This window comes from Heteronotia binoei, chromosome 2, assembly GCF_032191835.1.
Source record: "Heteronotia binoei isolate CCM8104 ecotype False Entrance Well chromosome 2, APGP_CSIRO_Hbin_v1, whole genome shotgun sequence".
In the NCBI taxonomy this organism is placed as follows: domain Eukaryota; kingdom Metazoa; phylum Chordata; class Lepidosauria; order Squamata; family Gekkonidae; genus Heteronotia; species Heteronotia binoei.
This window is the reverse complement of record NC_083224.1, coordinates 173,359,860-173,374,873: the sequence shown is the minus strand read 5'-3', so window position 1 is coordinate 173,374,873 and position 15,014 is coordinate 173,359,860. Positions and strand designations below refer to the sequence as shown.

The following is a 15,014-nucleotide window of genomic DNA, read 5'->3' as shown; positions in this document are numbered from 1 at the left end:
TAAGTTGGAGGAAGAGTCCTTGGAGGTCAGATGGATCTGTGTCACTAGAATTCAGCATACCCCAGTGAAATTAATTGACATTAGCTCAGTTCACATAGTGTGAAACCATGGTTTTAATTAAACTTAACTGTACTTAGTGTGATTGTGGGTATGCAAGCCTCTCCATTCACTATAGTTAATTAGGTTCTATCAAACCAGAAGCCAAGTAAAGCCAAGACTGGAAGATGTAGTCACCCTGGTTTCATCCTGGCTGGTAGAATATAAAACCAGAATTTGTGAAGGTTGAGTGATCATCTTCAAGCTGAATCCTGGTGTCATGGTTTGTTAATTATGGTTAAAATAAGTCATTCTTTTGTGTGGTGTCTGATTTGAGCTGCAGAATTCCAGAATTATGAACAAGCATTTTCATACCACGAATAATTAACTTCACTCAGTTCTAGATTATCTTAACCACTTAGCATAGATGGTTTTGAAAGAGATTACTAACTCTGACCTTGATTACTGGCCGTTGTGACATCCCTTCTCTACTCACACAGAGTGCCTAGTGCCCTCTGCAACCTCTCTTCTTCAGGTTATGGGGCATGATGTCACACTTGTAACCCTTCTTGTCACTTTTAAAAATTTACAGAGAGTCATGACCATCTCACAGCTCAGGTCCTCTACCTCACTCCCAAAACATCCACAGACAGGGTCACGGGTGGAATTCTAGCAGGAGCACCTTTGCATGTTAGGCCACACACTCCTGATGTAGCCAGTCCTCCAAGAGCTTACAAAAAAGAGCCTTGTGAGCTCTTGGAGGATTGGCTACATCAGGGCTGTGTGGCCTAATATGCAAAGGAGCTCCTGCTAGAATTCCACCCCTGCACAGGGTTAATCAAAACAAAAAAAAAATTATAAGAATAAAACATTGAAGAAAGCAGGGCTTTTTTCCCCCCTGGAGAATGGAGTTCCGGAACCTCTTTGTGAAAACAAAATTCTCAAAAAATGTTTAAGAAGAAGAAGAAGAAGAAGATATTGGATTTATATCCCGCCCTCCACTCCGAAGAGTCTCAGAGCGGCTCACAATCTCCTTTACCTTCCTCCCCCACAACAAACACCCTGTGAGGTGGGTGGGGCTGGAGAGGGCTCTCACAGCTGCTGCCCTTTCAAGGACAACCTCTGCCAGAGCTATGGCTGACCCAAGGCCATTCCAGCAGGTGCAAGTGGAGGAGTGGGGAATCAAACCCGGTTCTCCCAGATAAGAGTCTGCACACTTAACCACTACACCAAACTGGCTCTCTTAAAAGTGGAGGGGCACCCATGTGTTTCTCCTTCATTTCCCTCTGGCATCGCTTTTTCCTGGAAGAAAGTAAAGTCTAAGAAAAAAACATTTCACATACTTTGAATTTTTGAACTGAGTTCCTATATCTACAACTGGAATTCTTTAGTTACCAATTTACTATGGACAGCATGTTCCAAGTAGCTTTTCTACACAGTTCTCCTCAGTTAGAAAACCCCCTTTCTCCTCAACCCTTAAGCTGTCAGCTGCTGTTTTTAAGTCTCCTTCTCTCAACATTCTATTAGCTCTCATTGGTTGCTCAGAGACAGAGGCAGAACCCAGCTTGTCCATCATAGCCATGTTTATGCAAGAAGCTGCATTATACTGAGTCAGTAGCAATGCTAGGATTGTCTACTGTCACTGGCAGTAGCAGTGCAAGGTGTTAAGACAGAGGTCTTTCGCATCACCTACGACCTGATCCTTTTTAAAATGTTATTTTAAGTTTAAAAATTTATCTCCGTGGTGTTAGTTCAGTTCTTAAAAACGAAGAAATAAATATAAAGCAATTAAAAGGGAAGGCAAATCTCAGCTTATGCCTTCAACATCAGGGAACCAAAATGATTTTCTTACATCTCTTTGTTAAAACAACAGCCGCTTCCTGCAAAGCAAGTTGGTCAGCAAAATCACATTATCCGCCATATACTGAAGAACCGTGAACCAAGTTAATTTCAACATTGGTGTATGATTTAGCTGTTTATGTATGATTTATCAAGTTAGAAAGCTTACACATAGTGAATTGGTCTCAGGCTTTCTTGTACCAGAGGGCTGTTGAGGGAGGTTTGCATCCTTTCTAATTAGATGCAATTGTAAGGTGTGCTGAGGCCAATAAGATGGAAATTAGTTCTTGTTGGGAGTGTTCCAGATTTGATTCCATCCGTAAGCCCCGAAACATCAATTGCGGTGTTCTGGGCATTTCTTGAGTGACAATTTTGCTTATAACCCCTGCAACTTCTTGCCAGAAGGCCTGGATGTGGATGCAGTCTCACCAGCAATGCATATAGTTGCCAAGGTTCCCACAGCGTTGCCAGCACTGAGTGCTTAATTGAGCATTTTCTACCTGATCCTTTTAACTAGCAGGGACTTAACCCGGGGCCTTCTGCTGCAAAGCAATTAAGGTTGCCAGATCCCTCCCCCCTCGGCCACTGTCAGGCGGTGGGGGGATAGGTCTTTCAGATCCAGGTTGAGAAACTCCTGGAGATTTGGGGATGGAACCTGGGGAGGACAGGGAACTCAGTGGGGTACAATGCCATAGAGTCCACCAACCAAAGCATCCATTTTCTTCAGGGGAACTGATTTCTGTTGTCTGGAGATGAGTTGTAATTCGGGGGGGGGGGGGGATCCCCAGGTCCCACCTGGAGGGTGGCATCCCTAACATGGTTTACCACTAACCCATGGCCTCTCCCAGTGTTGGGATTTGCAAGTCTGCAACACTTCAGTAATTATAGAGTTAGCCTTGCTGTTACTGAACAGGAAGTCCCATGTGTTTACTGTAACCTATCTGTTTAGCTAGAGAGAAAGCCCGCGAAAGTGTGTAGGAGGTCTTAGTTACATGACCAGTAATTGAGTGCTGTGATTGGAAATCAACGTATCGCCTATTCTGCATTTTATGGCATCTCTTCCTCCCTTTGTCTAAGTTTGGAGAAGAGGAGCCATCCCTTGCTTTGTTCTCAGGATGTAAAGATGTAGGAGTTGGTGTCTGTTATTTTACTCCCGGTTTACCCTTCCCTTGTAGTTTTAAGTAAAGCAATCATATTCTTTTAAACACACAAATGATCTCTGCATATTTCTCTGCTGTGCTACTCGTTTCTAACTCTGCTAAATAATATTTTTCAATACGAATATCCAATACCCAGGCATGTTAAATAAATGGCCCTTATATGTGCAGAGATAGCATATGAATGCCAGATGCTAGCAATAAAGGGGAGGCCCTCCTCTGTGTTTGTGCTGGTGCTTAGGAGATTCCCAGAGGCGTCTGGCTGAAAGTATGCCCTGCAGGGCCTCATCACAAACCTTGCTGAAGTCAACCGACATCATAACCTGTCTCTCTGCAGCAGAGATTTTCTAAAAACAACCCTTGGGGTTGAAAGCAGCAGCTGCTTTGAGCATGAACCCGTCCCTGCATGTGAAGTTTTTCCCTCTCACTGCAGAGTCACCAACAGTTCAGTGTATATAGACGTTGCATTTGGAGCAGGAGTTGATGTATGATACGGTGAATGAAAAAACTTGGGTGAGATACGTACGTTAGAGCGCCTGCAGAGCTTTGAATTGAACTCTCACTCCCCAGTCGCTAATAGGAGCAGCAGCCTGGGCACTGTTTGTGGAACTCTGTGGATCAGAAGCCAACAAGTAAAGAGAGAATGCTCTTCTCAGTTTCCTCAGTAACTGTGGACACTAGGACATTCTCTTTTTTTAGAAGATGAAGACTTGGCTTTTATACCACTCTTTTCTCTACCTTAAGGAATCTCAAAATGGCTTACAATCACTTTTTCTTCCTCTCCCTGCAACAGTCACTTTGTAAGTGGAGCTGAGAGAGTTCTGGGAGAACTGTGAATGGCTCAAGGTGGAGGAGTGGGGAATCAAACCTGGTTCTCCAGATTAGAGGCTGCCATTCTTAACTACTACACTGTGCTGGCTCTCCAGTGGTTAATGTCTCTGACACCGATTCCTCACTAGCAGTTGCTCCACCCCCAGACTTCTGTTTTCCCCAGCTCAAGCAGTCAGTTCCCCAACAGTTGCTGTGCTGGTGAATTTTGATCCATGGCTCCCTCCAATTTCCCTTGCGGCTTCCTGCTCTTGTTTTTTAGAGATCTGGAAGTTGTGAGGGAAATTGGAGACAGCCACAGATCAAAATGCACCCGCGCGGCAACTGGTGGGGAATTAATTGCTTGATCCAGGGAAATCAGAAGCTTGGGGGCAGAGCAACTGCTGGTGAGGAATCTGAGGATACTAGCTAAAGTGTAGCCATTTTGCAACAGAAGCAAACAATTTTTTTTTTCAAAACTAGTTATTTAGGAAACAGCATTTTAAAGGTTTTTTTTTTTAAATGCTGCACAAGATACTAACTTTGAAGGGGTTTTTAGAACTTTTGGTTGTTTTTACCTCATACAAAAGCATGATTTTACTATTTTTCTCTTTATAAGCTGCTAGGAAGAAATGAAGTTATTTGTCTTGTGCCTGTATAATTTCCCTCTTAACATGGGTGAAAACAGCCCAGGTGTTTTTTTTTTGGGGGGGGGGGGGAGTGATTTTCATCAGTGAAGTGGTATGTGGAGGAAGAATTCTGATCCATACCAGCACCTTCTGTGACTTCTTTTTGATGCTGAATTGCACATGGAGGGATCCAGAAACAGATCTGCAGCAGCATGCACAGTTTGGCCCTAAACTGAAATGTGAGGACGTTTTTTTGTGGGAACACAGCTCATCCACTTCAGCAGGGATTTTTGAATTCAGCCTAACCTCCTCAGCCAGCAGTGCATCCCTTCTGACTTTCATAAAATCCGGGAGATGGCCGAATTCAGAATGCTCATGTACAAGAACTGACCTGGATTTTAATTTCTTTTAGCATTTGTCAGGTGTGCAGCATCTCCCACCATGAGGTGGGTGGCTAAACTAGGCTGATAGGTAATGAATATAAAAAAAGATGAAGGCAGAAGATGAAATGTGCACTCTGGACTCTTTTTCTTGGTACACCATAACTTGAGCGTGACATTTATGTGAGCAAATAATAAAGCCGGGAAAGATTTTCTGAATTTCCCATGCTGAGCTCTTCTTCAGGCTGTCAGGGAGTTTTCTTTCTTTCTTTCTTTCTTTCTTTCTTTCTTTCTTTCTTTCTTTCTTTCTTTCTTTCTTTCTTTCTTTCTTTCTTCCTTCCTTCCTTCCTTCCTTCCTTCCTTCCTTCCTTCCTTCCTTCCTTCCTTCCTTCCTTCCTTCCTTCTTCAGGTTGTGAAGACAGAAAGTATACCAAAGTTTACCAGTGCAGTTACCAAGATTAAAATGCTCAAATTTCAAATTAAAAAGCATTCAACTTTTAAAAAAAAATCCTCAGGATTAAAACAACAATACAGAATTAGAGCAAGCACAGACCAGTCTGCTAAAACAATCTTCTAGGCACTCTCCGTACTCAGTTGGGAAGGCCATTTCAAAGGATTGGGCCCACCACAATTACTTCAGTTCTCTGCTCCTTAATGTAATCCATGTGAAGAGTTATAAACAAACATTGTGGCAGTGTCCAATGTGATCTGCTCTATTCATGTGATCATGACATTTGGAGGCAATGTCCAGCCATATGTGGTTTCCTATTTGAAAATCAGCCCCCATGAAGCTGTGGATATGTACAAAACCTGCCACCAAGAAGATGTGGGTATGTGTAGGGGCACTAACCACTGCTCATATTATGCAGCTGTAAAGTAGAAATACTGTGCCAAGAAAACACAATGAGTTGGATTCAACCAGGTTTTCTGCTAGTGATGAACATATGAACAATATGAACATATGAAGCTGCCTTATACTGAATCAGACCCTTGGTCCATCAAAGTTAGTATTGTCTTCTCAGACTGGCAGTGGCTCTCCAGGGTCTCAAGCTGAGGTTTTTCACACCTATTTGCCTGGACCCTTTTTTTTTTTGGAGATGCCAGGGATTGAACCTGGGACCTTCTGCTTCCTAAGCAGATGCTCTACCACTGAGCCACTGTCCCTCCCCGAAGGGAGGAAAGGTTCCCCTTTGACCACCAAAACTGAGGCACTGCTCCAGGGGCTCTGATGACAACTGATGTGTTGGTCACCTTCTTGTTCTTACTGTTATTATTATTTAAAACATTTTTATGTCACTGTTCTACCCAATCAAGGTACGCAAGGCAGCAAACATAAAAACATTAAAATAATTAAAAGTATAAAATTCTAAAAGACATATAAGCAATGCTAGAAGGAGGGCCAGTAACCATTATTGGGGGTATGCTAGATGAAACAAAAAAGTCCTCACCTGCTGGCAAAAGATCAATAGAGAGAAACAGATAAATTATCTTCCTAAGGAAGGAGTTCCAAAGTTTTGGTTCCACAACAGAGAAGGCCCTTTCTTGAGTAGTATCTAGCTAGTATCTGGAGCTAGTATCAGATGGCAGGGACAGCCGAACCAGTGCTTCCAAAGATGACTAGAGTATGGAGGTAGCTATATGAAAGGAGGTGGTCCTTAAGGTATGTTGATATGATTAGGATTCTGTTCTCACAGTTATTGTTAGGGTGATAATCTTCTGTTTATATGCAACAGAATCTTCTTAAACTGTGATTCTTCATGGTGATGTCAGAAATGTCCATATCCTGCTGAGAAAATCCTGTTGATTTTTCAGAATGTCATATTTTGCACTTGTACTACACTTTTGTAAGACCTTTGTCACACTGCAGGGGAGGAATCACCTCATGGCAATCTTTCTCATTCAGAAATGCAGTTTGAATTGGCTCTCAGATTTCCAAGATGTTTACCATGATTATCAGAAGTGGGAGAGCATGGAAATGTTCAACTGTGGTCAACTGTGGAGGCAGTGAGGCTAGTGAAGGAAGAGAGCTAAGGCGCAGGATAAGATACTGTGGTCTGCTAGACAGCCAGTATAGTGTAGTAATGCTTAAAGTGTAAGACTAGGAACGGGAAGACAAATGTTCACATCCCAACACTGCCATGGAAGTGGCTGGGTGAATTGGGCCAATTGCTCTTTCTCACACTAACTTTATTCAGGGCTCCTGTGAGGAGGAAATGGTAGGGGGAGGAAGACCCATGTGTTCTACCCTCAACTATTTGAAGGGAAATTCAGATAAAAATGGACTAGACAAAGGGCAGGATCCAGACTAAATTAGCGTTTGTACTAATTCCCCTGACCTTGTGGAGACCCCCCTCATGACATTCCTCAGGATCCCCTATCTCCTAGGAGCAGCATTTCATAGAGATCTGTGGGATACAGTGAGGGGAGGGGAGGCGGGAAATTTCCATTCTGCCATTGGGAATTTAGCCTGGATCCACCCTAGATACTATCTGAACACTCTGGAGTCTTTTCATTTACCAGACATCCTCTTTATATTTCCACGTCACAAGGGCTAAAAACCAGACTAATAAGGAACTGCAGTTCTGAGGATTTTCAGTTCTTCACAGAGTAACAGATCCCACACACATGCACTGCGAACCCAAAGACAGATGCACACCCAGGCCTGTTTCTGTTTATTTCATCTCAGCCCCCGCTTGTCGCTGACTTTTATGAGGATTGAATTTACAACCCGTTTAGAAGACAGAGTTGAAATATAAAGTCTGTCCTTTCCATCAGGCCTCATCCAGTCACATCAGGCAGTGAGCTGCGTTTGATCAGACCTGGTTTACGTGAAATCTCCACCCAAGAGTTATGGAATCATAACATCTGCAGGGAACATTAAAGAAGTGGGAAAAGGCACCAGAGGGGAGAGGGAGAGAAGGGAGCAAAACAAAACAATTTAAACTTCAGGGAGCAAAAAAGATATCAACTGAAAAGGTAGGACAAGCTGAGAACGATCTTCTGTCCATTACTCCTCCTAGGTGCCAAGTAAGTCTTCCGGAGTTTTCTTTGTGCACAGGGAGAAAAGCCAATGGCTTCCTTGGGGACTGCAGCAGAAATTATGAGAAGAGAAAGGCCTCAGTGGAGCAAAAGGCACTTTCAGCCATTTGAGTAGCTGCACAAAAGAAACCTGTTATATCCATATGGTCTTGCTTTGGTTCTTCCGTTTTCCTTTCCAGACGTCTCATCCCAGGGCACTGAAATCAGTGTGTGGCAGATCTCCTCACAAAAATGGGTAGACACTAGGCCTCTTGCAGAGCTGTAGATTAGCTAAACCAGGCTGCCACTTCACCCTTCCCCTCAGTGCAAGGAGTTTCCTATTGAAAACAGGCTTCTGATGCGGGGAGTGAGAGTTCGTGGTATGTCAGCACTTCCTAAACTGTGGAATAAGAGAACTGCCAGAGTACTATGAGAAATTTTTTTTAAAATGTTTGCTAGAAAATACTCTTTCCCAGTTGCCTTCCTCTCCTTAAGAAGGAAAAGTACAGTCATTTACTACTCTTCTGCTTATGGTGACATCCTTTCAAGGATGCTTTTAGATTAAAGAAAAAATTCAGGAGAAGAGACAAGGAACTATGTCACATCTAGGTGGGCTATAAGGATCACAAAGTTTCTTGGGGTTTCTTTGCTTCCCTGACAAGTACAACATACCGGTTGGAGGATTGTCATCACAGATACAATTGCATCCTTGGTAGGGCTAAAGATCTCCCAGAATTACATCTCTACTAGACTACAGAGGTCAATTTCCTTGGGGGGGGGGGAATGGCTGCTTCTAATGGGAGACTCCATGGCATCATTGTAACCTTCCCAGGTATCACCTCCCAAGTATCCAGAAATTTTCTGAGTTGGAGTTGGCAATCCTAATCCTGTGTGTGTTTGTGCAGTCATTGTGTAACTGGTTTTCTGGAATATGGGTGTCACTCTCTCATGAATGACAACAATTCAAAATGGTTCAGTTCAGGGAGTAAGAGGGAACTCTCCTTAGCTGAGTTACATCCTTCTTGCCTAGGGTTGCCAGGTCCAACTCAGAAAATATCTGTGGACTTTGGGGGTGGAGCTGGGAGACTTTCCCATTCCCTGAAATAAATACTGTAAATAAAAATACAGCTGTGCAGTTCACCTTAATACAGCCTTCATTTTCTCAGCACCCAGCAGCTACGCTTTTACTAAATGAAAGTGAACACACCCTCATACACTCTCACAAAGCAGCCAAAATAAACACAGCAAGAACACACTTTTGTGACCTCATGTTACTGAATGTAACCATCTGCTGTATTTCAACCAACGTCTTCAGGAAAATGAAAGAACAGCCTAGGAGGTGGATACAGAGGAGTTAGCCGTGTTAGTCCGTTGCTGCAAAATAGTAACTGAGGGGGTGGAGTTTTCCTCCAAACAAACAGAGGGACTGAGAGCCACCTGGTTCTGTGTGCTTGCCCTGTCCCCCTGCAGCTTTCCTCTTGCCAGATTTAAAGGCACACACACATTCAGAAACACAAACAGTTGCAAGCCTCTTCTAAGCCTGCTGAGGTTTAAAGGCATATGTGGCTTTTGGGGTGGAGTTTCCCCCTACCACTAGCCATCTGGCTGGCGGTGGGGAGGAGTCTGAAAAACTGGGGGATGCCCAGCTGGGACCTGAGGACTGGCAGGCCTATTTTACTCCATTTAAGTTATTGAGCTTAGAAATGTTGTAAGAACTTGAGGACTGCTTTGCAGCCTTTCTTTAGTGCAAGCTGTCTGAAAGTCACAATCACCTGTACAACACTGAGAGGACAGTTGCATCATTAATTGTTATGTGGTAGAGGAAATTTCAGTGGGTGTAGCTTCCTCCTCCCCTCCCCATGACAAGCTGTCCTTGCCAGATCTGCCTTTCTACACAATCGTGGAAGATGTTGGAGCCCTTAATCAACTGCCATGTTTGGGAGTATTTGGTCAGAGATGCCAGAGAAACTGTTTGAATTTTGCTGTGTTAGACTGGGACTCTGCAAAAATATTTATTGTGTATTTTAGTTCTAGGACCAGTCATGACAATATTATTTTAGTTGGATTTCCTCAGTTTTCTTTGTATTTACTGTGTGTTTATGTATTTATAAATAGATAAGATATGCCACTTCTTCAGAGACTTGCTTGAGGCGGCTTACAAAATAAAACAGGATCAAACATTTTTATTTTAAAAAAAAAATCAAAGCATTAGAAACCCAGTCAGTAAAAATCTACAACACAAAGGAGCATAAAAATTTCAGAGCCTGAAAGGATGAAAAAAAAATCATTAAAACATAGAAAACCTAAAAATGTAGCAACCAAAACCCCCCGCTAACAATAGTTTTCAGGATAGAAACAGATTATAAAAACAGTCAAAACCATCATGCCTCTACTTTAAAAGCCTGGGTAAAGATAGAAAAATGTTGTGGCCTAAGAGAGAATAGGGTAGGTGCCATACAAACTCAAAGATGAGAACATTCTGTGAGTGAAGTGCCACCACCGAAAAAGCCATGTCTCTCGTCAGTTTAAGCTTTTCCTCTCATTTGGGTATTTTTTCCGTAGAGCCCCAGAAAGGGGAACAGAACCTCACACAGCCCCTCTTTCATTTTTGTAGCTCTCAAAGCCATACTGATTGGCAGAGTGCTTTGAAAAGGTGAGTCCCCCTATGCATCATGCCAGAGGGTGCTCTTATCAATAGCATTTAGATAAGCCCTCAGAGGGACACCGTGAGGGGAAAGAGCACTATCCTTGCTTCCCTTCTGAAGGCACGGGAGGAGGGTAATGCATTTCTGAAGTTCCTCCAAGGGAAACAAGGTATTTGGTTGTAAGAGGAAGGACAATACCACACTCCCAATACTGTGTCCGTACTGAGAAGTTTACTCTCACCTCCTTAAGGCCTGGGTGGATGCATACATTGAGGGAATAAGGGGATAGAAGTAGCTTTAGAAAAAGATGCTAGGGCTCTGCTCCTGATCTGCCTAAAGCAAGTATCTCTCAGTGATAGAAGACATGTTGAGAGAGAGTCTGAGGAAAGGGCTGGGACTCTCTATTCCTTCTTTGTTCTCCAAAATGGATGGAACTTTCACTGGCCTCCAGTAATACTTTCTGCTAATGTACTTCTTCTGGCAAGAAGTGACTGTGGGCAATGAGCGATAGGTGAGCCTTTATTGTTGTGCATAATTACTGAAATTTGGCCCTAAAGAGCTGTCAATTTGTCACCTTTCACCAATGCTGAATTCAGCACCCAAACAGGAGCACCTCTGCTTGGTGTCTCTGTGGAGCAATGGGCTGACTAATCTTTTGTTCCTTGCTCACTGAAGGCCTGCCGAGCAGGAGTATGGAAAAGTATCATTGAGCTCCACAAAATCTGCCTGTTTAGCTTTTTGGAAATCTTACCTCATTTGAGAAGACCCCCATTATCTGGCACAGATAAAAACTGTCCCATTTCCGCCATCGATCTGAACAACAGGGAAGAAAAGTACAATCATATTCATATTCTAAAAGAACACCAAAATATGTAATATTGCAATCATTCCTCTGTGAGTTCTGGGTCTAAAACATTGTTGGGTGAGACCAGGGGTTATTTTGTAGAAAAAGAGGTGTTGGAGCTCATTAGCACAACTCATTGGCATAACTAATTTGCATATGCCACACACACCCCTGACATCAGCGGAAGGTGCACTCAATTATATCAGCTCAACATCTATCATAAAATGCTTCTTGAATGACAATTGTCATAATAAAACCTTACTCCCATCATACTTTTAAAAATACTTTCTTCTATGTGGCCCCAGTGACTGGCATGATGAAGATTTCCATCTGTCTGCTTTATATGTTTTAGCTATTTTCCTATTTTGTGTGTGTGTGTGGGGGGGGGGGGGTATTAGAAAATTTGTCAGATCTTAGAGTTCAGCAAAATTCTCACAGGGGGGTTGAACAATGGAGCCCAGAAACAAGTGTTGGGACAGGGGTAAGAAAGAAAGAGCACAATAAAATTTAGAGCTTCTGGAACTCTGCTCCTGTGAGCACCTGCCCAAAATGAGGCCAGGGCGAGAAATGAAGGTGCCTTGTATGCCCCAGCAACAGAAGAAGAAGAAGAAGATATTGGATTTATATCCCGCCCTCCACTCCGAAGAGTCTCAGAGCAGCTCACAATCTCCTTTATCTTCCTCCCCCACAACAGACACCCTGTGAGGTGGGTGGGGCTGGAGAGGGCTCTCACAGCAGCTGTCCTTTCAAGGACAACCTCTGCCAGAGCTATGGCTGACCCAAGGCCATGCTAGCAGGTGCAAGTGGCCATGCTAGCAGGCGCACACTTAACCACTACACCAAACTGGCTGGGCCCTCTTCCATATCAGGAAATGATCTGTATTCCACACCCCTAACAAAAATGATGCCTAATTATATAACATGCACATTATTTGCTCACATTTGCTTCTCGGTACCTTTAGCTCTCTTTTCCTCTCTCCATCTATTTACAGTTTTCATTGTTAATTTGATATTTTCTCTTAACAAAATCATTATTATTATTATTATTAAATTTTATTTGTATCCCACCCTCCCCGCCTGGGCAGGCTCATTATGGTTTACGTGACTACCTCTAACTTTCGCTACCTGTCAAGTGTATTTTTTTATCCAGACCTTCCTCAAGAGTGGCATATATGGTTTACCCTTCCCCCATTTTTCCTCACAACAATCCTATGAGGTAGATTAAGCTGAGCAGGGGTCGTTTTGTAGAAAAAAAGATGGTGGAGCTCATCCAGGAATTCTTATGCAGCTGCACCTACTATTCAATGAACAAGGTGGGAAGGAGGAGGTGGAACTGTCAGAAAGGTTCAGAAGCTGTGCTCCTGTGAGCTCCCGCTGAATCCAAGGCCTGAAGCTGAGAGAGGACGACTATTCTGAAGTTACCTAGCAAACTCCATGGGGGAGTGGGGAATTGAACCTGTCATGGAACTCCTCAACAGATGATGAAGAAGATTCAAATGAGGTCCTGGCATCTCCCCAGAAGGAAGCATCTGAGATACCTCCAGCCAAGACCTCATTTTGATGTCCAGGAATAATTCTAGGAGAGTTAGTCAGCTGTCACCCTAGAATACAATCCTGCCTTCTTTTACAACTGATCTTCAGCTGGCAGAGATCAGCTTTCCTGGAGAAAATGACTGTGTTGAAGGGTGAACTCTATGGCATTATACCTTGCTGAAGCCCCTCCCCCCAACCCCACCCTCTCCCAGATCCACCCCAAAGTCTCCAAGTATTTTCCAACACAGACCTGGCAGCCCTATGTCTATCCCAGGGTTCCCTCTAGTTCTGCTGAAATTTTGTATAGCACACTAATCAACTCTCATACCGTTACATTCACGTGATACTTCAGAGTCAACAGATTTATTCCTTATGGAGTGAGATTTTCTCAACAGATTTGTTACAATATTCCTGATTTGCAAGGACTGAAATAGCAGAGGTCTCAACTCCTCTCCCTCTCCCAGCCAGTAGCTTCTGTCATTTGTGTAAAAGTTAAAACTTGACAATTCTGCAATAATTTATTTACAGAAGGTAAACCAGAGTTCTTCAGATTGCTAAAATCTCCCAAAGAGTCTCCTTTTAAAACTCTTCTTCCCTTGGACTTTATTCAGGCTTAATAGCCGTAGGCCATATGCCAGAGAACATTTAGGAATTATAAATAACAGCAAACCCGAATCTCGCTATATAAATTGTACAAGTTTTGCTGTAATTACTTAAAAATAATCTTAATTTATGAATGTCTGAAATGGTGAAAGCCACTTTACAAGGAATTTCTCCATAGCTGCAGCAGGTTTTGGACAGTAGAAGAAAATGTGATAATGAATCAACTGCCAACAAAGGACAGTGACAAAAGCACTCTTCTGGAGGCGTCCTAAGGAAACAGCCCTTCATCTGAGCTGTGGGCAGTGCATTGCAGTGCTCTATCATATATGAATCCCTCAGTCTAGAAATTTTCAAAATGGAGGCACATTGTGGGGTTTCAGATTCATTTGGGTATTTGATTCCCACATGAAGTGGGGTACATTTCCTTCTGACATCTTTAAACTAAAAGGTCCCGATCCTGTTTAAGAAGTTTCTCTGACAGAAGCTCTCTTTTCCTCTCTGTTAAGAGGTCCATAGGCCTCCATTGGCTCAGTGGAGTGATTTTGTAATCCACAATTCTGTTCTGAACCGCTCAGAGATCTTGAGCAGTATTTCAATTCATCCAGCATCTCTTTTTATTTGAGGGAGTAATTTCTTACATGCTTCATGTGTGACGATCCTTAACAACAACTTTGACAACTTATTTCCAAACTCTTTTCTGCTCTAAAAAGGTTAAGAGAGTGTTCCACATTATAAACTCTGTTCTATTTTGGGTTGCGATTTCTCTTTCACTCCAGCATCTTTCACACTTGCTGATCTCCTGTCCCTTTGAGTTCCAGTTCCAGTGTGATTTGGTTAGATCACTGTTGACCTGAGAGGGGACCCAAAGTACGACTTAGAGCCAACCTTTTTCTGATGAAAAAGGAAGGAGTCCCATTTTAAAAAAAGTTATACTGGGCATCACAGGGCCTCCATGTACAAAAGTCATGCGGGATGGGGGCTAGAGTAAGGAGGGGAATTTGGTGAGTTGAAGTGAAAAAGCTGGCAGGATCCAACCTGTTGTGTCATTTCTTTTGCTAATAAGTCCTCATGGAATAGTAAAGTGTGGAATTTCCAGTGGTCATAATCTTACTTTTGCATATAGAAACTTCAATGATTTTTACAGAGGATGTGATACCTTTTCTCTCTAGGCCATGGCCATATACCATATTTCAGCGTGGATTTGATTTGGTGTTGGGCGAACAACCTTCTGACAAGATTTTCAGGTAAGCTTTAAAGCAGGTAGAGTGACTGCCACTTACATTAACTTACCTTCTCCTGGTCCACTGACTTCCTGTATTGGTTTCCCCCAAATTCTTCCATTGCTATAACAGGAATAGAACAAAAGAGAAGTCCAGTGGCATCTTAAAGATTAACAACATTTATTCCATCATGAGTTTTTATGAATCAGATCTCACTTCTTCAGATGAAGAAACCTTTGGCTGTGATAACACACACACTAAATAACGCACTTTCAATCTACTTTCAACCCACTTTCCAATTGG

General features: G+C 42.8%; 1 protein-coding gene and 1 non-coding gene across 2 annotated transcripts in view; one reads left to right on the top strand and one right to left on the bottom strand.

Annotated features, from left to right (window-relative positions):
- ASTN1 (astrotactin 1) overlaps window positions 1-15,014 on the top strand; it is a 287,830-nt gene that overhangs the window by 197,865 nt on the left and 74,951 nt on the right. The window contains 1 exon segment of the mRNA XM_060233049.1: window positions 14,661-14,735. Coding sequence (XP_060089032.1) covers window positions 14,661-14,735 — 75 coding nt within the window.
- Window positions 5,941-6,011, bottom strand: TRNAP-AGG (transfer RNA proline (anticodon AGG)). The gene has a single exon. It is a non-coding gene; the product is annotated as a tRNA-Pro (tRNA).